Consider the following 24,101-nt stretch of genomic DNA (forward strand, 5'->3'; position numbering starts at 1 on the left):
TCAGTGCAGTAGTAGTAGTGGCAGACTCTCTTCTGTCTTCATGGTGTTTCGCAATACTGAGGCTTATATGGATGCTGCGGGCGGTGCAGAGGATGGTGGGCTGGGGACGGTGCAGTGACGGGGACAGATTTTTTCTGCGTGTCATTCTGTAGTGCCAGCATCTATTAGATTTTCTGTTATCCAATTTTTGCAAACGAACAGGAGTCCAAAATATTCTATATAACAAAAAAACCCAAGTTTGTCTCATAGATGCTGATGCTGTACATCTTATTCTCCAAGTCCAAATCTGTGGCCATTGCGTAGCAGAAATATTCTGCTTTGTTTATATACTCCAAATGTCTTAAGCTTGTTTTAGGTTTTTTCGCCAAATATTCAGATATTAATTTGTACCACTTGGTGGCTTGATGTCCTTGAAAATCTACCTGGAAACATAGACCTGGCAAACTATACTGACTTTTTAAATTACACTATTCAGAGAATCCTTTCTGAATGGCCTGTTTCAGCTGCAACCATTTATAACCTTGAGATTTTGAAATATCAAACGATTGTTGTAACTGCAATAAAGAAACCTTTTCTCCATTCAAAATTACATCGAGAGATTGAATGTCTGCCTTTAACCAATCGCCGATTTGTATCTTGGAGTTCAAGGGATTGACATTTTGTTTGCTGTATTGGGACAGGAGTTAAATACTATGAATTTTAACGTAGTCCAAGTTGAATGAAGAATAATATCCTTGTAAATTCTAGGAAGCTTGATACTCAAAATATGACTAAGATGAAGCGGGGGAAAAAAATTGTAGAAATAAGAGTATATGCTCCTTAATATACACTCCAAACAAATGCATTCAGGTACACATCAATATATGAATTGCCGGCAAGCTTCTCATTATTAGTTAACAAGTGGAGAAAAGACCTCAGCGTCATGTTGGATCAAACAAATCCTCCGGACTTAACAACTTCAAATATAACAATTTAAAGGGGGGGGGGGGGGACTTGGAAGCACATGAGCATAGTCGGATAAACGGTGAGCTCTGTCCTGACAGACCTTTTCAAAGATAAATAGGTTACAAAAATTTTATTTTATTGAGCTCAAAAAGGTGGACATTATATATTATGGTGTCCGGAAAGCAAGTAAAGGCTGATTCAGCTTTTACAGCAACGGGAAGTGCTAAAAGGTTGAAGCCCGAGCCAGCGACCCCCTCAAAAAATCTAATACTGAAGGACAATCTCGATAATAATGAGATCCTTCTTGAGCTGAGAGCAATTAGAGAAATTGTATTGGATAACTCAAAGAAAATACAAGAGGTGAAGGAAGAAATTTCTATTCTCAATAAAAAAAAATGGAGTTAGCTGAAAACAAAATGGATAACCTAAAGAAAAGAATTGAGACCGTTGAAGTAGAAGTAATTCAAATAAAGCCTGAAATACTTACGCGGATGCTTGAGGATTGCTGTAATAGGGAGAGAAGGAGTAACCTGAGACTATTGGGGCTTCCGGAAGGGGCAGAGAAAAATAATCTGACTTCCTTTTTAGAGAACCTTCTCCCTAAAATCCTGCTAATTAAAACAAAGTTTACCTTAGAAATAGAAAGAGCCCATAGGCTACCTTAAAAAAGATTGACAGTCAAAGGGGACCATGTCCAGTAATCTTTAAGGGGTTCTTAGTCAAAAAAAAAGTCTAAAAAGTGTCCTAAATGGCTAGTTGGACAATCAAAAAGCCTGATCGTCCAAGTACCCATAACCAAAGCTGGTTTTAGACATATCTAAAACCAGCTTAGGCCTTTCCCCTGCCACTAAACGCACAGAGAGAAAACAGGTGTGTTTAGAGGACGGGAAAGGGTGAGAGGTGGGCTGACCTACACCTAGGCATGCAGCAGGTATAACCAAAACCTTAGGCAGGTTGCCTAGTCGGCACTTATACCTTTTTGACTTAGACGAAGTCAAAACAGGTCTAAGTGCCGAAAAAGGGGCCGCTGGCGCGATGAGTTCAGCGGCCCAGCAACCTACCCACCGCAACCATCGCGGCAGGAGAGATGCCTCATCTCCCCTACCGCGGGTTGTGGCAGTTCGGGTAGAGGAGTGATCGCATCGCGGCAGGGGAGATGGCCAATCTCTCCTGCCGCAATACATCACCCCCCCGACAATATCGGGGCAAGAGGGAGCCCAAGCCCTCTTGCCCCACGGCACCCCCGACATCGGGGCAGTAGGGAGCCCAAGTCCTCCTGCCCCGCCAGCTGTGGCACCACGAGACAACATCGGGCCAGGAGAGAGCCCAAGCCCTCCTGGCCCCAGTGATCTGCAACCCCCCTTGCCGATTACGTTCGGGGCAGGAGGGAGCCCAAGCCCTCCTGCCCAGGCGGACCCCCCTATCCCCCCACTACAATACGGGCAGGAGGGATCCCAGGCCCTCCTGCCTTAACACAACCCCCCTCCCCCCAACATCCACCCCCCCTTAATTTAACAATTTAAAAAGCAATTTTCTAATTTGGAAAAAGAAATTAAACTTTTAGAATCTAAACTGATTGATAAATGGGAGCACGATACTCTACAGGCTTTATTAAAAGCAAAAGGTAAATATAATGAATTATCTTCAAAATTGGTAAGGAAGGATTTGTTTTCCCAACAAACTGTATTATGGAAATTCAAATAAGGCGGGAAGATTATTGGCAAATTATCTTAAAGCAAAGAAGAGAACAAAAAATATTGCAATTAAAGATGATAAAGGGAATACACACTCAAATTGGTAATATTTTAAATCAATTTCTAAATTTTTATAAAGATTTATATTCTTCCGAGCCTTATGATAACAGAGAAAGGAATGGATTAGAATTTTTGAGATTAATTACTGGTTCAAAGATTCCTGATCATATTAAAAGAAGTTTAGAAGAGCCTATATCATTAAAAGAATTAGAAACAGTATTGAAGTCTCTGAGAGTTCGATCCGCTCCAGGTGGTGATGGTTTCACAGTAGAGTTTTATAAATCATTTCAAACTACCCTGTTACATTTATTAAATTTATATCAGACTCGACTAACTAAAGGTTGCATTATAGGTACTATGGCAGAGTCATTAACTATAGTTTTGCCAAAGCCAAATAAAGATCCCACATAGGTTTCAAACTACAGGCCTATCTCATTAATTAATGTAGATGGAAAACTTTTAGCTAAGGTATTGGCTTTATGCTTAGCCAAGGCTCGCCCTTTCATTATTGGCATGTTCCAAACTGGGTTTGTTGCTAAGAGACATTCATCTAATAACACCAGATTGGCTTTTCATATGTTGAACTTAACAAAAGCCATGAATGATCTAGCTTTTTCTGTGTCCTTGGATGCAGAAAAAGCCTTTGATCGGGTAGAATGGGCCTTCATGTATCAATTTATGGAATGGGGTCAGTATTTATATGAATGATTCAAACATTGTATAGCTCCCCTGTAGCTAGATTATATATAAATAATAATTCTTTAGCACTCTCCAGACCAGTAGAGGTTAACTTTACGATTGGGTATATATCTAATCATGACCAGCAGGTGGAGACTGAAAACAAAACTTTGGGACAGTATATCCTAGCCCCTCCTCTCTATTTCCCTCAGTCTTCTTTCAGTCTCCAGCAGGTGTTGAGTGATCTGTACCCATCTCCCTTGGTAGGGCTGTTGGAATTTGTTTAGAGGTTTATTGTCCCTGTTTTTAGCCGGACGGAGCTTGGACGGACTCTGTTTGGGGGTTCGTCCGACCTCGGGGGTGTCAAACCCGGCGGGTCACGAGCGGGGTCCCTCCCCCCACTTCCTCCACCTCCCCATATTTTTTTAGAGGAGCCTCAGCAGTAAGCCTTGCCCCCTAAATCAAGCAAGGCATATTGCTTCGAGAGCCTGTGGAGTCTGTTCTGTAAAAAAAAAAAAAATAAAAATCCTGAGGTAGTGCTGGTCTGGAGGGTTGTATCCCTTTAAGAAAACTGTATTTTACTGTATTTTTTCAACTAACCGGCACTTTTTTACAGCTAGGTCGCGTATGGAGCAATGAGCACTTCTAAAGGGAAAAAGTGCTCATTGTGCTCCAGACGCGAGGCACTCGCGGCCGGCCTGTGCAAGCGGTGTTCAGGCCGGTGCGGTGGAGGAGCTCCGTCGGCAGCGGCTGCAGGCGCCCAGAGCTCCCCGCCGATGGTGCCTCGCGAGTCGGCAGGGAACGGTGGAGAAGCCCGGTCTTCTCCGTCCGCCCACGGAGGGATTCCCCGAGCCGCCGACGGTCGGGTTTTAGAGGATTCCCTCTCAGCTGATATTTTGACAGCTGATGCCGGCTTGCCTGTTTTAGCGGCTGAGACTATTCAGGTCTCTCAGCCGCTTCAGGCTGTGGAGGGAGCTGTTTTGGCGGGAAAGACGCCATCTTCTCTGTCTGGCCCCTCCATTTTGTCTTCCACCTCAGGTGACCTTCCCCCTGTTTTGTCTAAGCAGGGGCAGGTTTCTGCTGGGTCCCCTGCTGTGGCAGGGAGTCCCTTGGGACCCTCGGGGGGTTTTTCCCCTGATTTTTTCTTTTCATTATGCAAAGCCTATTTTCAGGCGGCTGGGGGTCCCGGTTGCGCCCAGGGGGTCTCGGGGGGTGGGGTTTCCTCCGCGCTCCCTGCGGCTTTGCCTCTCTCGTCTGACGTGACGTCCCCTCCGCCGCCTCTCTTGTCCAAGCGTCCGCGGGTGTCGTGGGACGAGGATTTGTGGTCGGAGGAACGTGTCGGTATGGAGGAGGACCTGGACCCTTCTGAGGAATTCCAGGACCCTCTGGAGGGGACGGAAGCTGGCGGCGGGTTGTCGGGTTTCCCGTTCTCCAGTGACGAGGCGTCCGTGGTGCGCCTTTTTCAGAGAGATGAGCTGCCTGACCTTATTCAACAGGTTTCTTCGGCTTTGCGTTTTGAGGACGCGCCGCCGGAGACTCCGCGTGTGGGGGACCCTCTGTTACGAGGGATCCGTTCCGTTTCCCGCTCTTTTCCTATGCTTCAGGATATTCGGGATATTATTCTTGAGCAGTGGAAAACGCCGGAGACGCCGTTTCGGCTGGCGCGCAGCATGGCTCGCCTGTATCCCATTCCTGAAGGGGATCGGGCTACGTTAGCTTCGCCAGTCGTGGATGCGGTGGTCTCGGCTATTTCCAAGCGGCATACCGTGCCTGTTGAGGGCGGTTCTGCCTTGCGGGACTCTGAGGAGCGCAAATTGGAGACCATCCTTAAGCAAAATTTTCAAGTCTCTGCCTTTGGGGTCCAGGCGGCTATTTGTGGGGGACTGGTCGCTCGTGCCGTGTTTCGGTGGGCGGAGCGGGTCTTGGATCGAGAGTCTGACGACTGGTCTCTGGTGGATCAGGAGGTAGCAAAGATTGAGATGGCTGCCTCATTCCTCTCGGATGCTCTGTATGACTTGGTGCGGATCTCGGCTAAGTCCATGGCTTTTGGCGTGGCCGCAAGGCGTGTGTTGTGGCTGCGCGCTTGGGCGGCGGATGCTGCGTCCAAAGCTAAGCTTACTAAATTTCCCTTTCGGGGGTCGTTTTTATTTGGAGAGGACTTGGATAAGTTAATTCAGACTCTGTCGGACTCGAAAGTTCCCCGTTTGCCGGAGGACCGTGCCCGCCCGGCGTCTCGGGGGGGTGCGGCCCGGGGGCGTTTGCGGGAATTTCGCAAGTATCGCCCTGGGCGTGGGGCTGCTTCTTTCCAGTCTCCGGGGTTTTCCCGGGGTCGGTTCTTCCAGCGCATGCAGCCCTTTCGGGGGGCCCGTCGTGGGGCAGGGAACCCCTCCGCCGGTTCCCCCGCTTCCCGTCCTGCACAATGACGCCTTGCCGGCGCCCCCCTTGGTTCCGGTGGGGGCCCGGCTGCGCGACTTTTTTCCCAAATGGGCCGAGATCACGTCCGATCAGTGGGTCCTGGAGGTGGTGCGGGACGGTTATGCCCTGGAGTTCGCCCGCTCTCTGCCGGATTTTTTCCTCGCTTCTCCGTGTCAGACTCCGGGGAAGAAGCAGGCTTTTCGCCAGACCCTTCAGCGCTTGCTAGATCTCAGGGCAGTAGTTCCGGTGCCCCCCCTGGAGTGGGGCACGGGCAGGTACTCCATTTACTTTGTGGTGCCCAAGAAGGAGGGGACTTTTCGGCCCATCCTCGATTTGAAAGGGGTCAACAGGGCTCTCAAGGTTCCCTCTTTCCGTATGGAAACGCTGCGGTCGGTCATTCTGGCGGTTCAGCCGGGGGAGTTTCTCACTTCTCTCGATCTGACGGAGGCCTACTTGCATGTTCCTATTCGGACCTCTCATCAGCGTTTCCTGCGCTTTGCGATCTTGGGTCGGCACTATCAGTTCTGTGCGCTTCCCTTTGGGCTGGCCACGGCTCCCCGGACGTTCACCAAGGTGATGGTGGTCGTCGCGGCAGCCTTGCGGTCGGAGGGCATTCTGGTACACCCCTACCTGGACGACTGGTTAATTCGGGCCAAGTCGTTGCAGGAAAGCTACCGGGTTACGGCTCGGGTGGTGGAGTTTCTCCGGTCGCTGGGCTGGGTGGTCAACCTTTCCAAGAGTCGGTTGGTTCCGGCTCAGCGTCTGGAGTACCTCGGGGTGCTGTTCGACACCTCCTTGGGGAAGGTCTTCCTCCCAGAGGCCCGGGTGAGCAAATTGCAGTCTCAGATTCGCCTGCTTTTGGCGTCCCGGTGTCCTCGGGCGCGAGATTTCCTCCAGGTCCTGGGGTCGATGGCGGCGTCCCTGGACGTGGTGAGGTGGGCGCGGGCCCACATGCGTCCTCTTCAGTATGCTCTGCTCCGGAGGTGGTCTCCCCAGAGGCACGGGATGGATGTTCCGGTTCCCCTGCGAGGCTTGGCGCGCTGCAGTCTGCGTTGGTGGCTCCGGACCCCTCACCTAGTTCAGGGGGTGGGTCTGGATCTTCCGCAGTGGACGGTGCTCCTTACGGATGCGAGTCTCCTGGGTTGGGGGGCCCAGTGTCTGGGTCACTCTGCTCAGGGAACCTGGTCCACGGAGGAGGCCTCCTGGTCGATCAACGTGTTGGAGACCAGGGCGGTCCGGCTGGCGCTGTTGGCTTTCCACTCCCTTTTGTTGGGCAAGTCGGTCAGAGTCCTGTCGGACAATGCCACGGCGGTGGCTTATGTCAATCGTCAGGGGGGCACCAAGAGCACTCTGGTGGCGCAGGAGGCGGCTCGGCTCATGGTTTGGGCGGAGTCGCATCTTCTGGACCTCTCGGCCTCTCACATTGCCGGGGTAGAAAACGTTCAGGCGGACTTCCTCAGTCGTCACTTCTTGGATCCGGGAGAGTGGTGTCTCGGCGCCGAGGCGTTTCAGTTGCTAGTGCGTGCTTGGGGGCAGCCCCTGATGGATCTGATGGCTACAAGTGGCAACGCCAAAGTACCCCGCTTCTTCAGTCGTCGCAGGGACGGTCTGGCCGAGGGTCTGGATGCTCTGGTCCAACCGTGGCCAACGGAGGGGCTGTTGTATGTGTTCCCTCCTTGGCCATTAGTAGGCAGAGTACTGCTTCGCATTGTTCGCCATCCGGGGCTGGTGGTCTTGGTGGCTCCGGATTGGCCTCGTCGTCCGTGGTATGCGGATCTGGTGAGGCATCTGGTGGCGGATCCTCTTCCTCTGCCTCTCGAGTGCGATCTTCTGACGCAGGGTCCCATTCCCATGTTCGACCCGTCTCCCTTTTGTCTTACGGCTTGGCTCTTGAAAGGGGCCGCCTGAGTAAGAAGGGATATTCCGACAAGGTGATCTCTACACTTTTGGGGTCCCGGAGGCTTTCTACCTCTCGGGCTTATGTACGGGTTTGGCGTCTTTTTGAGGAATGGTGCCGAGCACGGGGAGTGGTCTCCTTTCGCGCTTCTCTGCCTAACATTCTAGAGTTTTTGCAGGATGGCCTGGATAGGGGCCTGGCCTGGTCTTCTCTTCGGGTTCATCTGGCGGCCCTGTCGGCTTTTCGGGGGCTGGTGACAGGTCAGCGTTTGTCAGCCATTCCTGATGTGATTCGCTTTCTTAGGGCGGCCAAGTTGCTCAGGCCTCCCATAAGGCCCTCGATTCCCTCTTGGGATCTCAATCTGGTTCTCTCTGTTCTAGTGCGCCCTCCTTTCGAGCCGTTGGATGGCTGTTCGTTGAAGGACCTTACGCTGAAGTCGGTCTTTTTGGTGGCCATTACTTCCGCTAGACGGGTGTCGGAGCTACAGGCTTTCTCTTGTAGGGCTCCCTTCCTGGAGTTTTCAAAGGAGCGGGTTGTTTTGCGGCCTGTTCCTTCCTTTCTGCCGAAGGTAGTTTCTCCTTTTCATGTCAATCAATCGGTGGTCCTCCCGGTCTTGGGTAGTCGGGAGGGTTCTTCTGAGCAACGACAGCTGCGCAAGTTGGATGTCGGTCGGGTCCTCCATGCTTATGTGCAGCGGACCCGGGATTTTCGGAGCTCCGATCATCTCTTTGTGCTTCTGGCGGGTCCTCGTCGGGGGGCTGGCGCTTCTAAGGCTACTATTGCGCGCTGGATCAAGGAGACGATCGCTTCCGCTTATCTTCTGAGTCAGAAGCCGGTTCCGGAGTTTCTCAAGGCTCATTCCACTAGGGGTCAGGCGGCTTCTTGGGCTGAGTCGTCGCTCGTGCCTCCGGTGGATATTTGTAAGGCTGCGGTTTGGTCCTCCTTGCATTCATTTGTTCGGCATTATCGGGTAGATGTTCAGGCGCGTCGGGACGCGGTGTTCGGTGAGCGTGTTCTGGTATCGGCCCTTCGGGGGTCCCGCCCGTGAGAGGGACTGCTTTGGTACGTCCCAATCGTAAAGTTAACCTCTACTGGTCTGGAGAGTGCTAAAGAAGGAGAAATTAGGTTCTTACCTGCTAATTTACTTTCTTTTAGCTTCTCCAGACCAGTAGAGGTCCCCACCCTGTCTGTTGTTGTTGTTGTTGGGGCTGTTGCGCGGGCAGTTTTTGGTTTTTGCTGCGGGTTCTAGTATTTTTCTAGGGCCGGGGAGAATTGAAGAACAGCGGCTGTGGCTCGGCTGGCTTAGCTGGCGAGCTGTGGGGACCTTCTTCCTTCGGGAATTTCTCCTCTGCATTTTCCAACAGCATTTTTTGGGTATGTTATTTGTTACTCCTTTCGGAGTATTGTTTTTTCTCTCTGTTGTTTCCAGTTCTTGGTTCTGCTTGGCTATTCGGCAGACTGAGGGAAATAGAGAGGAGGGGCTAGGATATACTGTCCCAAAGTTTTGTTTTCAGTCTCCACCTGCTGGTCATGATTAGATATATACCCAATCGTAAAGTTAACCTCTACTGGTCTGGAGAAGCTAAAAGAAAGTAAATTAGCAGGTAAGAACCTAATTTCTCCTTTTTCTGAATGTTTTAGTTTGCAGAGGGGAGTTAGACAAGGCTGTCCCCTGTCTCCTTTGCTGTTTGATATTGAATTAGAACCCTTGTTATTAGTTATTCAACAAGTAAAGGAAATACAGGGTATTCCTTATTCAGATCGGGAATATAAGGTCTCTGCATACGCAGATGATATATTGCTTCATTTGAGAAATCCTGAAAAGACCATTCTATGCTTACTTGAAAAATTTGGAAAATTCTGAGGTTATAAGATAAATTGTAGTAAATCAGAAGTTCTTCCACTAAATGTACATTGCACAAAAGGCTTGTTTGATTCATTTTCTTTTATATGGAAGGAAGATGGATTAAAATATTTAGGAATTTGGAGCAAAAATATGCTAGAAGACACAATGAAAGAAAACGAAAAGTCTTTGTTACAGAAGATAACAGAAATGTGCGAGCAATGGAACCCTTTACATCTTTCTTGGTGGGGGAGAGTTCAAATGATTAAAATGATGATATTGCCTGTGGTTTGTTATCAAAATGAGTATGTTAACAGTTTTTTTTAGAGGGTCCTTTTATAAAAAGTTAAACAGTATTCTTACCAAATTTGGCTAGGTAAAACTCCTAGAATCGCTCTAGTATCTTTACAAAAATCAATTAAAGAGGGTGGGGTAAATTTTCCAAACTTTTATAGGTAAGTATTATCTTCTGTGAACTTGAAGTATCATAACTCTTTACTGTTACTGTAATATACTCCTATCCTGAAATGTAATTCTACTGGAACTGCCCAGATATCTTCCATAATGTAATCCGCCTAGAACCGCAAGGCACAGGCGGAATAGAAATCCCTAATGTAATGTAATGTATCATCAAGCCTATATTTTGCGCCAGGGTATGTATTGGGTCCTCCCAGAACTCATAGATAATACCCCATACTGGCTATAGTTGGAATGGCGACTCATGTTTCCTGCTTATGTCATGTTCTTAGTATTAAAATGCCTAGATTGTATAAAGAAAACAGATTAATGAATACTTGGAAAACATTGCGATTTATTAATAATTTAACATCTGTTCCAATACAAATGTCAACAAATCAAACTATATGGCTAAACTCCAGGATTCAAATTGGCGGATTTAAGGTCATCTGGAAGCATTGGATGATAGCAGGGATACGTATTTTAGAAGATGTTATTTCAAATGGTAAACTGCTTGAATTTTCACAATTGCAATAAAAATATGGCCTTAATAAATTGCAAAGTTTCAGATGGTTGCAATTGAAGCAGGCCATTCAGGCGGGGTTCCCTGAATGGAAAACCCTTAACAATTTGTTTGAATTAGTTTGAAGTTCTTAAGCTTTCAGGTGGACTTTCTGGGATACCAGGCCGCACAGTGGTATAAATTGATAAGTGGATTAGTTAAAAAGAAGCCTAAAAAAGGCCTTACAGATATTTGGAGCATTGAGATTAAGCATCAGATTAGTGCGGCTCAATGGCCATGGATTTGGTCTTGGAGAATGAGATCTACAGTATCCGCATCTATGAGACAAACTTGGTTTTTTCTCTTACATAGAGCTTTTTGGACTCCAGTTAGATTGCAAAAGTTGAATAGCTCTAAGTCTAATAGATGCTGGCATTGTAATCTCGAAGTTGGGATTCTAGATCATTTATTATTTTATTGTCCCTTTATTTTAGTCTTTTGGAAATCTATTTGGGGGTCAAATAAATTGTTTATTGGAAAACCATGTGGCATTATCTTATGATACAATTCTATTCGGAATATCAATGAGAACACAGAGTCAAATTTTGTCTAACAATAATAAGCTTTTATTGATCATGACAGGAGTCACCATACAATAAATCACATTTAATTGGAAGAACTGGAGTAGACTCAATTATTGCTTCTGGTGGAATTCATTATGTCACATTTATAAAACGGAAAGAGCAATTGCTTTACAAAGAGGGAACTATAATGAAATCTGGGGGCCATTGATAAGATATTGGTATCTTGTCAATAGATACCATTTTTCCATTATAAATACAATAAAAAGAAGGGTAAGGATTTGATAATTTTATTAAATATTTAGATCAATAATAAAGAATATTGTACATGAGCTTTGTGAATGCATAGGTTATGGTTGGGTTGGGAAGGATTGGGTTAAAATTTTAATGTTTTAATGCTGAATATGATAGATTAAAGTGTTGTATTCAATTTTAACTGATATTTATTGTTACACTTGTTGTAAGATGTAAAATGAATAAAGATTTGTAAAAAAAACAAACAAACCAATTTAAAGGTGCAGACACATCCTCGGTCATAAAAAGTCCACTGTTCTAGTCCTAATTTTGTTTGAGTTAAAAAACTAACATCAGTACAGAGCATATTTCAACTTCCACTCTTACAGATTATCTTCTTAGTCAAAAAAACTTTGTTCTGTTTTACATAAGAATTGCTGCTGCTGGGTCAGACCAGTGGTCCATCGTGCCCAGCAGTCCGCTCATGCGGCAGCCCTTAGGTCAAAGATCAGTGTCCTATTTGAGTATAGCATTACCTGCATACGTTCTGGTTCAGCACGGACTTATCTAACCCTTTCTTGAATCCCTGGAGGGTGCATTCCCTTATAACAGCCTCTGGAAGAGCATTCCAGATTTCAACTACTCTCTGGCTGAAGAAGAACTTCCTTATGTTTGTATGGAATCTATCCCCTTTAAACTTTAGAGTGCCCTCTTGTTCTCTTCACCTTGGAGAGGGTGAACAATCTCTCTCTACTAAATCAATTCCCTTCAATATCTTGAATGTTTCGATCATGTCCCCTCTCAGTCTCCTCTTTTCAAGAGAGAAGAGGCCTGGTTTCTCTAGCCTCTCATTGTATGGCAACTCCTCCAGTCCCTTAACCATTTTTGTCGCTCTTCTCTGGACCCTTTCAAGTAGTACTATGACCAGTGTTGGGGGCGCACCATGGCCCGGTACAGCAGCATGATAACCTTCTCAGATCTGTTTAGGATTCTCTTCTTAATCATTCCTAGCATTCTGTTCGCCCTTTTCACCGCCGCCGCACATTGTGCGGATGGCTTCATTGACTTGTCTACAAGCACTCCCAAGTCTCTTTCCTGGGGGCTCTCTCCCAGTACAGCAACGGACATCCTGTATTTGTGCATATGATTTTTGTTACTGACATGCATCACCTTGCACTTATCCACGTTGAACCTCATTTGCCATTTCGCGGCCCATTCCTTGAGTGCGTTTATGTCTTGTTGTAGGTTTTCGCAATCTTTTTTTGTCCTCACTACTCTGAATAACTTTATATCATCCGCAAATTTAATCACCTCACTCGTATCAATTTCCAGGTCGTTTATAAATATGTTGAAGAGCACGGGCCCGAGCACCGAACCCTGCGGCACTGCACTCGTGACGCGTTTCCTATCTGCCAACCAATTTTTAATTCATGTGAGTATATCACCCTTGATTCCATGGCTCGCAATTTTTCAAAGTAGACTTACATGCGGGACCTTGTCGAATGCCTTCTGAAAATCTAGATAGACAATGTCGACCGGGTCACCCTGTTTACTCCCTCAAAGAAGTGCAGTAAGTTTGTCAAGCAAGATCTTCCTTTGCTGAAGCGTGCTGGCTGGTCTTCATTAGATTGTGTCTGTCAAGGTGATCAATGATATGGTCCTTTATCAGCACCTCTACCATCTTTTGCAGTGCCGAAATCAGACTCACTGGTCTGTAGTTTCCTGGATTTCGCTTCGCACCTTTCTGTATTGGAAGATTAGGTTTATACCTTTGATAATCTTCTTTGTTAGTCCCTGTAGGATTCCATACACTGTGTTCAATCCCAACCTGCCATCCGGGAGTTGCAAAAATCCAACACATGCTCCACTCACTTAGCTTGAGAGCTAGCAAACATATCCAGTTAAGTCCCAAAGCCAAGTAACATACCTGAACAAATCCATGACAAAGGGAGGGTAAGATCCACCAACAATACAAACAAGTCTTGAACTGCTCTGCAAAACATTAACAAGTAACATAGTAAATGACGGCAGATAAAAGACCTGAATAGTCCATACAGTCTGCCCATTAGTTATATCCATTAAAATACATAATAAATTTAACTTGTCTCTTCTTTGATATTTCTGGGTCCTAAACTGTAAAGTCCACCTGGTATTGTCCTAGGTTCCAACTGCTGAAGTTGCTGTCCAAGCTCACCCTAGCCTATCCAATCATCCCGTTGGCAGGATATCGACCATAAAGTCTAGCCAGTAACATCCTCATATTCCAAGTTAGTGGAGTTCCCATTGATACCCTCCTTAGCCCAATCCTACACCAAATCATCACATATGGGACACAGACCATGCAAGTCTGTCCAGTACTGGCCTTAGCTCTTTAAATTACATACTTCGTTTTCTAATTAGAGATCCTCTATGTTTATCCCATGCTTTTTTGCATTCCATCACCATTTTCCTCTCCATCACTTCTCTCAGAAGGGCATTCCAGGCATCTACGATCCTTTCCATAATAAATAATTTTCTAACATTGCTCCTGGGTCTTCCTCCCCCAGCCTCAAATTATGCCTTCTAGTTTTACCATTTTCTCTTGAAAATATTTTGTTATATAGTAATACTTTTCAAGTATTTAAACGTCTGTATCATATCTCTCCTGTCTCTCCTCTAGAGTATACATATTTAAGTCTTCCAGTCTCTTCCCATACTTCTTTTGGTTCAAACCCCTTACCATTTGCGTCGCCTTCCTCTGGACCGCTTCAAGTCCTTTTATATCCTTCACCAGATAAAGCCTCCAAAACTGAACACAATACTCCAAAGTGCGGCCTCACCCACGACGTATACAAGAGGCATCAACACCTCCCTTATTCTGGTAACAAACAGAATAACATTGAGGATAATGTAGAACTAATCTGCTATGTGCAACGCGCAGCCCAAGAAAAACCTTCAGTAATGTGCATACTCACAGAAACTCCACACAGGATCTGGCAACTGGCTGGAAAATCTTCATGACAGTTTGCAGGAACGGGACAGGAAAATAACTCGCTGGGATGGGAAAATGAGTTCCCACGGAGATGGGGAAAAATTTGTCTCCGTGTCATTCTCTAATTTGAGTAAACCTTTTCTTTGAGGGTGGGGGGTGGGATAAAGGGTACCTCATCTTATACTTGAATCAACTTATATTTGAGTATATAGGGGTCATTCCATGTCAAGTTGACCACGCTCAACCTCCTCCAAATTTAATAAAATTGTGTGTGGACATTCACTAAGGTCTCAAACTAAATCATGCAAAATTTTTCAGCTGGATTTCTATTAGTTCAAGAGTTATAGGCAGCTGAATGGAGGTCGCCTTCTGAGTGCCATGCTCCATATAAAACAAAACAGCCACTTTGTCCAGGTACTGCAGTCCAACAAAACCTGGTTCATATAATAGAATAGTATAAAGGAAAAAATATTTAAGAAACCATAACACACATATTAGCTTGAAGTTTGATCTTTATTACAGTTTTGTGGGTAATATGACACCATTTAACCTGAAAAGAATTAATGTCAAATAGGAAGCTTTTACCAACTGACTTATAAATCAACAGTGATAGCAATGTCGTCCTGCTTACTTCACCAAGAGGCATATAAAAAGTTAAACTGTCATGAACAGCAGCTTTCAAGGATAACTTGCACATCTATGATTTGGAGATAAACATGTTACTTTACTATATATATAAAGCACTGAATATTCAGAGCACTCAGACATTAAGCGATTTAACATTTACATGGTCTCTGTTCTCATACCTCACCTGCAGCATTTATGTAATAATTTAAAAGCTTGTGGTACACTTGGACATTTTTCTGATATTCACTAAAATTGCCTTTCTTTCAAATATACACAATGCAGTGTACCAAGATTACAAGAAGCAATGTACCATGTGACCTTGAACATATGTAGCAGCAGAAGCATAGCGAGGGAGGTGGCGCCCACTCTTCCCCGCCACTTAAGCACCCCCGACATACCTCTTGAAACGTTCACCGGTGCAAGCAGTATCTTCCACCTGCTGCTTTCACAGGCCTCAGCACCCTTCTGATGTCATGTCAGAAGGGAGCCGAGGCCAGGGGGAGCAGCAAGTGGAAGATGCTACTCACACCTGCAAACTTTTAAAGAGATACATAGGGGTCATAGAGAAGGAGAGGCACCTGGGCAGTCCACCGCTCCCCCCTCCCCATCTACCATGCCACTGTGTGGCAATACTCTTCCCAAAGCCTGAACACTAACTGAGTAATGCAGTTTGCTCTAATGCTAGAAAGGAAATTAACTTTATGTATTATCAAGTTGGAAAAAAAGAAAAGCAAATTACTCTGTCTTATGCCTGATGGAAGCCATGTAAAGAAAAACAGAATATAAACCTATTTGCTTTATCAATGACTCACTCAAGTCTGATATAATTTAATGTGCAACTAAGATACATTTTCATAATGGGGCCATAGTTCATATACCACAAATGAGCATTTTATAGGAGCAAAATTGCTAAGCTTTGATTAAAAACTTTAAATTATTCCTTCATATTACTATGAGGGATATATGGCAATTCATCTAATCTATATAATTTAGTTCTGTTAATTGTTCTTTAAAGAAATTTGTACTTTTATAGAAATATATACAGAATATAACTATGTTGTATTTCTGGATAACTAGGGAATTGTTTTTATAAACCGGTATAATCTTCTTTTGGCAACATGTTCTCAAAAGAGCTGGGTGGCAACTATTAATCCTTCTCTTTTGTACAGTTTCTCAATGTTGATGATTTTGAAGCAGGGCTAGGAGTGAGAGGCCTTCAAAACCACTAAGGAAAGTAATGAATAAATGTGAAAAAGCACAGCTGACTACAGCAGCTTCTTTAGCTTGCTTACTCACAAAAAATGAGATTTCAGTTTTGTGCTCGGTAAACTCAAATGAAACACTCAAAAGCCACAGATTTCCCCTCTTTAGGTTAACAAGTATTAGTATATATTCAAGTAGAAGACAAGCAGACAGACCCAGGGCATCATGAATACTGTTAACTTAGCAGTCTTATTCTTCTGCACAATACAATGTACACTAAAATGTTAAGATACCCATTTTAAACTGTAAAATCTTTTAAACAAACTTACCCCACATTCAGTAATTAACATATCACAAAACTGAAAAAAACCCCAAAACAAACAAAAAATCCCTAAACCTTCCCCCCTCTAAAAAAACCAAAACAATTAAAGATGGTGGATCTCATTTTACATATACACTGCATTTTTAAAAATACAACCACTAATCTCACCAACAATGGTAATAGTTCTGCAGATTCCCAGATAGAAAAGATGACAAAATGCCAAAGCACTTGAAGCAGTATATCAGACTATATATGTACAAACTTAAGAGTATGAAAAACTGCTGAATGCATTAAGAAATTTATTTTATAGACTTTTGCTGCCTGCAGGTGAAGAATTCCTGAAAGAATTGTAATCAGACTAGAAGTCAGACTATACTGCCAGCAACATACAATTAAATTAATTTGTTCTGAATCTCATTCATTGTAGAATAGTATTAAAGTTACAATACTGACTTAGGTATGTCAAGATTTTATCTTTTTATAAATCATTCAGGAAATCCAGTCACACTGTTTTTCCTTATTTCCATCTCTCAACAAGCATTTCACCATACGTATTTTCCCAAAATGACTACGTATAAAGTGACTGGATTATATATGCATATACTAAGGGCCTAATTCTATACATGTCACCTAAAAAATTGGTGCCAACTAGTGTGGCGCTAAGCATGATTCTATAAATTAGGTGCCAATTATAGAATCGTGCTTAGGCAGCACTAAGCGTTCTAAGATTTAGGCACATCCTATTTATGTTAGGGTTTTTTTGGTCTAAACACCTGTGCCCTAACTATGCCCACTTTTTAATTATGCGTTAGGTGCCTAACTGTTACAAAATCACGCCTAACAAGTTAGGCACCTAACTTTCATTAACTCCACTTAGTGCCAATTATGCCTATTACTGAATTAAGTTTGGCGCGCCTAACTTTAGGTACACATTATAGAATTTAGGGGTAAATCTTTAGGGCTACTGAAATAAATGAGGGAAAGTTAAGTGAGAAAGTGATAAAATAGTTAAGTTTTCAAGACATTTAAAGAGAACTAGTAAATTAATATTAACTATTTAAAAGAAACAGTAAGAAAAATCTGCAGCTTCCAGATGAAAAATAGGAATTTGTAGTAAACAGAAGTTGGACCATCACAAGTGTTTGATATGTATAGGGCATACTACCTCAGTAAGCAAACTGGATGATTACCAGACCTACATGTCCATGTTATGTATAAGAGCAGCAAAATTATGAAAGACAGACCTGAAAATGTAAGATTTGAAAATTCAGTTCAAGCCAATGCATTCTATATACCAAAAGTATATAAATGAGCCATAGACTTTTTAACATAGTTGAAAATTGACTATGGGTGTTTTGGGTCCATTTCATGAAATCTATTTCAGAGGTTGTATATTGTTCTACATGCCTCTGTGTAACTAGTATGTCACTTAACATAGTGGAGATTTCTAGCCAGTTAATAAGGACGACTGGTAATAATCAAAGGATTTAGGGCAAAGGTAAGATTACAAAGGGTAAAAGTTACTCAAATGTTTTTCTTGTACCAAATATAAGCAAGAAATATTGATTACATTATTTTTCTAAATATAGCTGAGCCTTCAGCTATGACTATCTGCTTGTGCTAATAAGAAACAGTCCATCAAGTCACTCTGGCAGTAGTAAGTCAGGTATTTAAACTAACCTGTCACATATTTTTAAACAAGAGCAGTTGGCTTCATTTAACAAAATAGGGGGGGATATAAACCACTGACATCATTACCTTAAGTAATTCCATATCCACTTCATTCCAGCAGATAATTTGTAAAAACTAGGGAGGCCAGATTATATGGAGATTCTACCAGTGTTAACTTAAAAGTACCTACATACAAACTACATTGATAGAGTAAATCCACAATTCATCTCTGGTGGTAAAAGGATTATCTCATGTTATCTAAAGTAAAGACTGAAAGGGGACAATGGCTTATCTTGCATTAGGTAGGATGTATACTGTTTGTTTACATCATGACCATAAGGTATTTTCCCTTCTCTAAATTTATACAGTGCTTTTCAACTGCATGGAAAACAACTGCCTCCTGGACAGTTAAGAAGTCCATAGACTACTCAGGCACAAAAGGTGGATTAATGGAAAAAATCAGTATCTTCTCCTCCCCATCTGTGACATATACTGTAATTGAGATCTCGATGATTAACATTTAGTCTTGAACATCGAAGTAATCAATCACTGGTTCCTCTTTCACTGTTTTCTGTAAACCACTGTTTGCAGCATTTCTAGAAAAAAGGAATACCACATTTTCATTGAATGATTTTTCACTACCCAAACACATTACTAGAAATATCTAAGTTGATGCCATTGTTTGAATCTGTCTTACTGATGTTAATTTCAGTATTTATCAAAAGTAACATCTCTGCAAACACTATAGATCACTTATTGTGCTCCCTTTTATTCAAAGGCAATCTCAATAGTGGGATAAGTAAGGAAAAATTAGGTTCTTACCTGCTAATTCACTTTCTTTTAGCTTCTCCAGATCGGTATAGGAAATATTACAAGCGGGTATATATCTCATCATGATCAGCAGGTGGAGACTGAAACAAAACTGTGGAATAGTACATAAGAGGTACCTTCCCCTATTCCTAGCAGTCTGCCGAATAGCCTAACAGAACTAAGAACTTGAAAAAGAAATAAATACTTCAAACAGGAGTAATAACTAATATACCCAAATGCTGTTGGAAAATGCAGAGGAGAGATCCCAGAAAGAAAATGTCCCCACAGCTCGCCAGCTAAGCCAGCCGAGCCACAGCTACTGTTCTTCAATTCTCCCTGGCCCGCAGAAAAAACAAAATCTGCAAGCACAACAGCCACAAGAACACAACAATAGACAGGGTGGGGTCCTATACCGGTCTGGAGAAGCTAAAAGAAAGTAAATTAGCAGGTAAGAACCTAATTTCTCCTTCTTAGCACTTTCCAGACCAGTATAGGAAATCTTACAAGCGAGACGTACCAAAGCAGTCCCTATCATGGGTGGGACCCCCGAAGGGCCGTCACCAGAACATACTCACCAAACACCGCATCCCGACGAGCCTGAAAGGCCACACAGTAGTGTCTGACAAAGGAACACAAGGAAAACCAAACAGCAGCCTTACAAATGTCCACTGGAGGCACCAGCGAAGACTCAGTTCAAGACGCTGCCGGACCCCGCTTGGAAAGAGCATTGAGAAATTCTGGAACAGGCTGGTTCAGAAGAAGAGAAGCGGACGCAATAGACTCTTTGATCCAATGTGCAATGGTAGCCCTAGAAGCGCCATCCCCTAACAAGGACCTGCAAGAATGGATTATCTGATCTCCTGAACTCCTGTGTCCTCTGCATATAAGAGCAAAGAACCCGACAGACATCTAACTTGCGCAACCGCTTCTGCTCATGTCAATCACTGCCTGATTGACATGAAAAAGAGAAACTACCTTTGGCAGAAAAGAAGGAACAGGCCTCAACACTACCCGCTCCCTAGAAAACTCCAGGAAGGGAGACCTACAAGAGAGAGCCTGCAGCTCCGAAACATGTCTAGCAGAAGTAAGAGCCATCAAGAAGACTGCCTTAAGAGTAAGGTCCTTCAACGAGCAGGCACCCAAAGGCTCAAAGGAGGGGGGGGTACCAGCCCGGAGAGGACCAGATTCAAATCCCAAGAGGGAACAGACAGCCACACAGGAGACTTGAACAATTTGGCCGCCCGCAAGAAGCAAATGACATCAGGAATGGCAGTCAACCGCTGACCTTGTAACAACCCCCGAAAGGCCGACAAGGCTGCCAGCGGAACCCGGAGAGAAGACCAAACCAGGCCCCTGTCCAGGCTATCCTGCAAGAACTCCAAGATGTTAGGCAGAGAAGCACGAAGAGACCACTCCACACGCCCCACACCAGTCCTCAACGATACGCCACACCCGCACAGAAGCCTGAGATGTGGAAAGTCTCCAAGACCCCAAGAGGGTGGAGATCACTTTATCTGAATAACTCTTCTTACCTAGGCGTTCACTTTCAAGAGCCAAGCTGTAAGATAAAAGGGACCCGGATAGAACATGGGAAAGGGGCCTGGAGTAAGCAGAGCGGGTGAAAGAGGCAGAGGAAGAGGATCTGAAAGCAGATGCCGCACCAGATCCGCATACCATGGACATCGGGGCCAATCCGGAGCCACCAGAACCACCAGGCCCAGGTGCCGAACAATGCGGAGAAGAACTCTGCCCACTAATGGCCATAGAGGGAACACCTACAACAGCCCCTCTGTTGACCGGAGCATCCAGACCATCTGTTGACCATCTCTGTGATGACTGAAGAAGCAGGGTGTTTTGGTGTTGACACTCGGGGCCATTATGGGCTGACCCCAAGACTACACTATCAACTGAAAGGCCATGTGGCTTAGACACCACTCTCCGGGATCTAGCATGTGACAACTGAGGAAGTCCGCCTGAATATTCTCCACTCTGGCTATGTGGGAGGCCAAGATGTCCTGATGGTGGGACTCTGCCCAGACCATGAGCAGAGCCTCCTCCCGCGCTACTTGAGTGCTCTTGGTGCCCCCCCGACGATTGACATAGGCCACCGCCGTGGCATTGTCCGACAGAACTCTGACTGACTTGCCCGACAAGAAGGAGCGAAGGCAAACAGTGCCAGACAGACGGCTCTGGTCTCCAGCACATTGATCGACAAGGATGCCTCCACTGTGGACCATGTGCCCTGAGCTCCCCACCCGAGGAGATTGGCATCAGTGAGAAGCACTGCCCACTGTGGTTGATCCAGACTCTCTTCTCTTGAACAAGAAGAGAGATCTGGAGCCACCAACGAAGACTGCAGCATGCCAAGCCTCTCAGAGGAACAAGGAGATCCAAACTGTGCCTCAGGGGCGACCACCTCCGAAGCACAGCATACTGAACAGGACGCATGGAGGCCCATGCCCACCTTACTACGTCTAGGGGAAGCTGCCATCGACCCCAAGACGTGGAAGAAATTCTGCACCTGAGGACACCGGGACGCCAGAAGCAGGCGAATCAGATTGCAATTTGCTTACCTGGACCTCTGGAAGGAAGACCTTACCCAAGGAGGTGTCAAACAGAACCCCAAGGTACTCCAGATGCTGAGATGGGACCAACCAACTGCAGAAACTCCACCACCCGAGCCGTTACCCAAGTGCTCTCCTGAAACAACTTGACCCGAATCAACCAGTTGTCCAGGTAGGGATGCACCAGAATGCCCTCTGTCCCCAAGGCCGCTGCGACGACCACCATAACCTTGGTGAACGTCCGGGGAGCCGTGGCCAGGCCAAAAGGAAGCGCACAGAACTGATAGTGCTGACTCAAGATTGTAAAGTGAAGGAAATGCTGATGGGAGGCCCAAATTGGAACATGCAAGAAGGCAGAAACTCCCCCGGCTGAACCACCAGAATGACAGACTGCAGCGTTTCCGAGCGAAGAGAGGGAATTTTGAAAGCCCTGTTGACCCCTTTTCCTGTTAACTCCTTTTAAATCTAAGATGGACCTTCTTGGGCACCACAAAGTAAAGTGAGTACCTGCCAGTGCCGCACTCCTGAGAGGGTACTGGAACAAGAGATCGAGGAAGCGTTGAAGGGACTGGCGAAAGGCCTGCGTCTTTCATGCTGCCTGACATGGAAAGGCTAGAAAATGATCTGGCAGAGAACGGGCAAACTCCCGAGCATAACCGTCCCACACCACCTCCAGGACCCACTGATTGGACGGGATCTTGGCCCACTTGGGGAAAACAACTTGCACAGCCAGGCACCCACCGGAACCAAAGGGGGCGCCGGCAAAGAGTAATTGTTCAGGACAGGCAGCGGGGGAATCGGTGGAGGGAGTCCCAGCCTCCCAATGGGCCCCCCAAAAGGACTGCATACACTGATAAAAACGACCCCGGGAAAAAACGGAAGCCTAGAAAGTAGCAGCCCCACACCCAGGGTGGTATTTGTGGAACTCCCGCAGATGCCCACGGGCAGTGCCACCTCGAGACGTCAGGCGGGCACGGTCCTCTGGCATGCGGGGCATCTTAGAGTCCGTCAGAGTCTGAACCAACTTATCTAAATCCTCTCCAAACAAAAGAGACCCCCAAAAGGGAAATTTAGTAAGCTTAGTTTTAGAAGCGGCATCAGAGAGGAACAAGGCAGCCATCTCAATCTTTGCTACCTCTTGATCCACCAAGGACCAGTCATCAGACTCACGATCCAGGACACGCTCGGCCCACTGAAACACGGCAAGAGCCACCAGTTCCCCCACAAATAGCCGCCTGGACTCCCAAGGCAGAGACATCAAAAGTCTGGTAAGAATGGTCTCCAACTTACATGCCTCAAGAGTCCCGTAATGAAAAAGACAGATCTTCCCTAACCCTAAAGCAGGGGTGAGAGGAAGAGACAGCTGTGAGGCACTAGCGGCAGGGAGCCCTGGATGCCTGCAACCGCTGTGGACAGAGCTCCACCACCGCACTGACCCAAACAGCCGATTTCAGGCCGGCCGCGAGTGCTTCACGTCTGGACCAAATTGCGTACCACTTTTCCTGAGAATTGCTCAATTGGTCCTTACGTGACCTAGCTAGAAGAAAAGTGCCGGTTAGTTAAAAAATACAGTAAAATACAGCATATTTAAAGTGAAAGCAACCCTTCAGACCGGCACTACCTCAGGATTTGTTATTTTTTTATTTCAGAACAAATTCCACTGGCTCTCAAAGCAGCATGCCTTGCTTGACTTAGGGGGGCAAGGCTTACTGCTGAGGCACCTCTAAAAAAATGTTGGGGAGGTGGAGGAAATGGGGAGAGGGACCCAGCTCCAGACCTGCCGGGTTTGACACCCCCAAGGTCAGACGGACCCCTAAACAGGGTCCACCCAAGCTCAATCTGGCACACAAACAGGGACTAGGATCCTAAACAAATTCCAACAGCCCTACCAAAAGAGATGGGTACAGCTTCTCACACCTGCTGAGACTGAAAGAAGACTGATAGGAATAGGGGAAGGTACCGCTTATGTACTATTCCACAGTTTTGTTTCAGTCTCCACCTGCTGGTCATGATGAGATATATACCCGCTTGTAAGATTTCCTATACCTGGAGAATGCTAAAGAAAACACTATTTGTAAAGCCCAAAATGTGTTAATGCTCCCATTAACTATATGTAGGAGGGACTTTCAGAAACTTATGTGGCACCTGATTGCTATTTGCAATGAAGAGAGGTTGAAAATTTCAATCAGTGCCCTCTCCTTTGAAAATACTGATTTGTGCTCATGTGTGCACAATAATTCAATGTTCATAAAATTTCTCAAATCAAAAAGAGACGCAGCACTGCTTGCTTCACCATAAACACGCCTGAACAGTGCTGCAATATAACTCAATATAATAAACTATTCCACTTATTTCAGGCAGCTCAAAACCTTTAGGGCTGCAATCAGTCAGCTAGGTTCCTCTGTTGTCCCAGCCTTATGGGTTTTGATTATATCTACCTCAGAGACTCAAGCTGAATGACTGCTCAAAGATAACTCTATTCTGCTACAACTTTTTAAATGTTTATTTTATTTCTTCAGTCTGACACAGGGTTCGGTACTTGGGCCCGTGCTCTTCAACATATTTATAAACGACCTGGAAATTGGTACGACGAGTGAGGTGATTAAATTTGCAGACGATACAAAGTTA

At 45.3% G+C, this 24,101-nt stretch overlaps 1 protein-coding gene across 1 annotated transcript in view; it reads right to left on the minus strand.

Annotated features, from left to right (window-relative positions):
* Positions 1–14,770: 14,770 nt before the first annotated feature.
* Positions 14,771–24,101, minus strand: part of NFX1 (nuclear transcription factor, X-box binding 1) — a 261,059-nt gene continuing 251,728 nt past the window's right edge. Inside the window, exon 25 of the mRNA XM_033930649.1 lies at positions 14,771–18,695. Within this exon, the coding sequence (XP_033786540.1) occupies positions 18,620–18,695 (76 nt within the window). The 3' untranslated portion in view covers positions 14,771–18,619. The remainder of the gene's footprint in view (positions 18,696–24,101) is intronic.

This window comes from Geotrypetes seraphini, chromosome 2, assembly GCF_902459505.1.
Source record: "Geotrypetes seraphini chromosome 2, aGeoSer1.1, whole genome shotgun sequence".
In the NCBI taxonomy this organism is placed as follows: domain Eukaryota; kingdom Metazoa; phylum Chordata; class Amphibia; order Gymnophiona; family Dermophiidae; genus Geotrypetes; species Geotrypetes seraphini.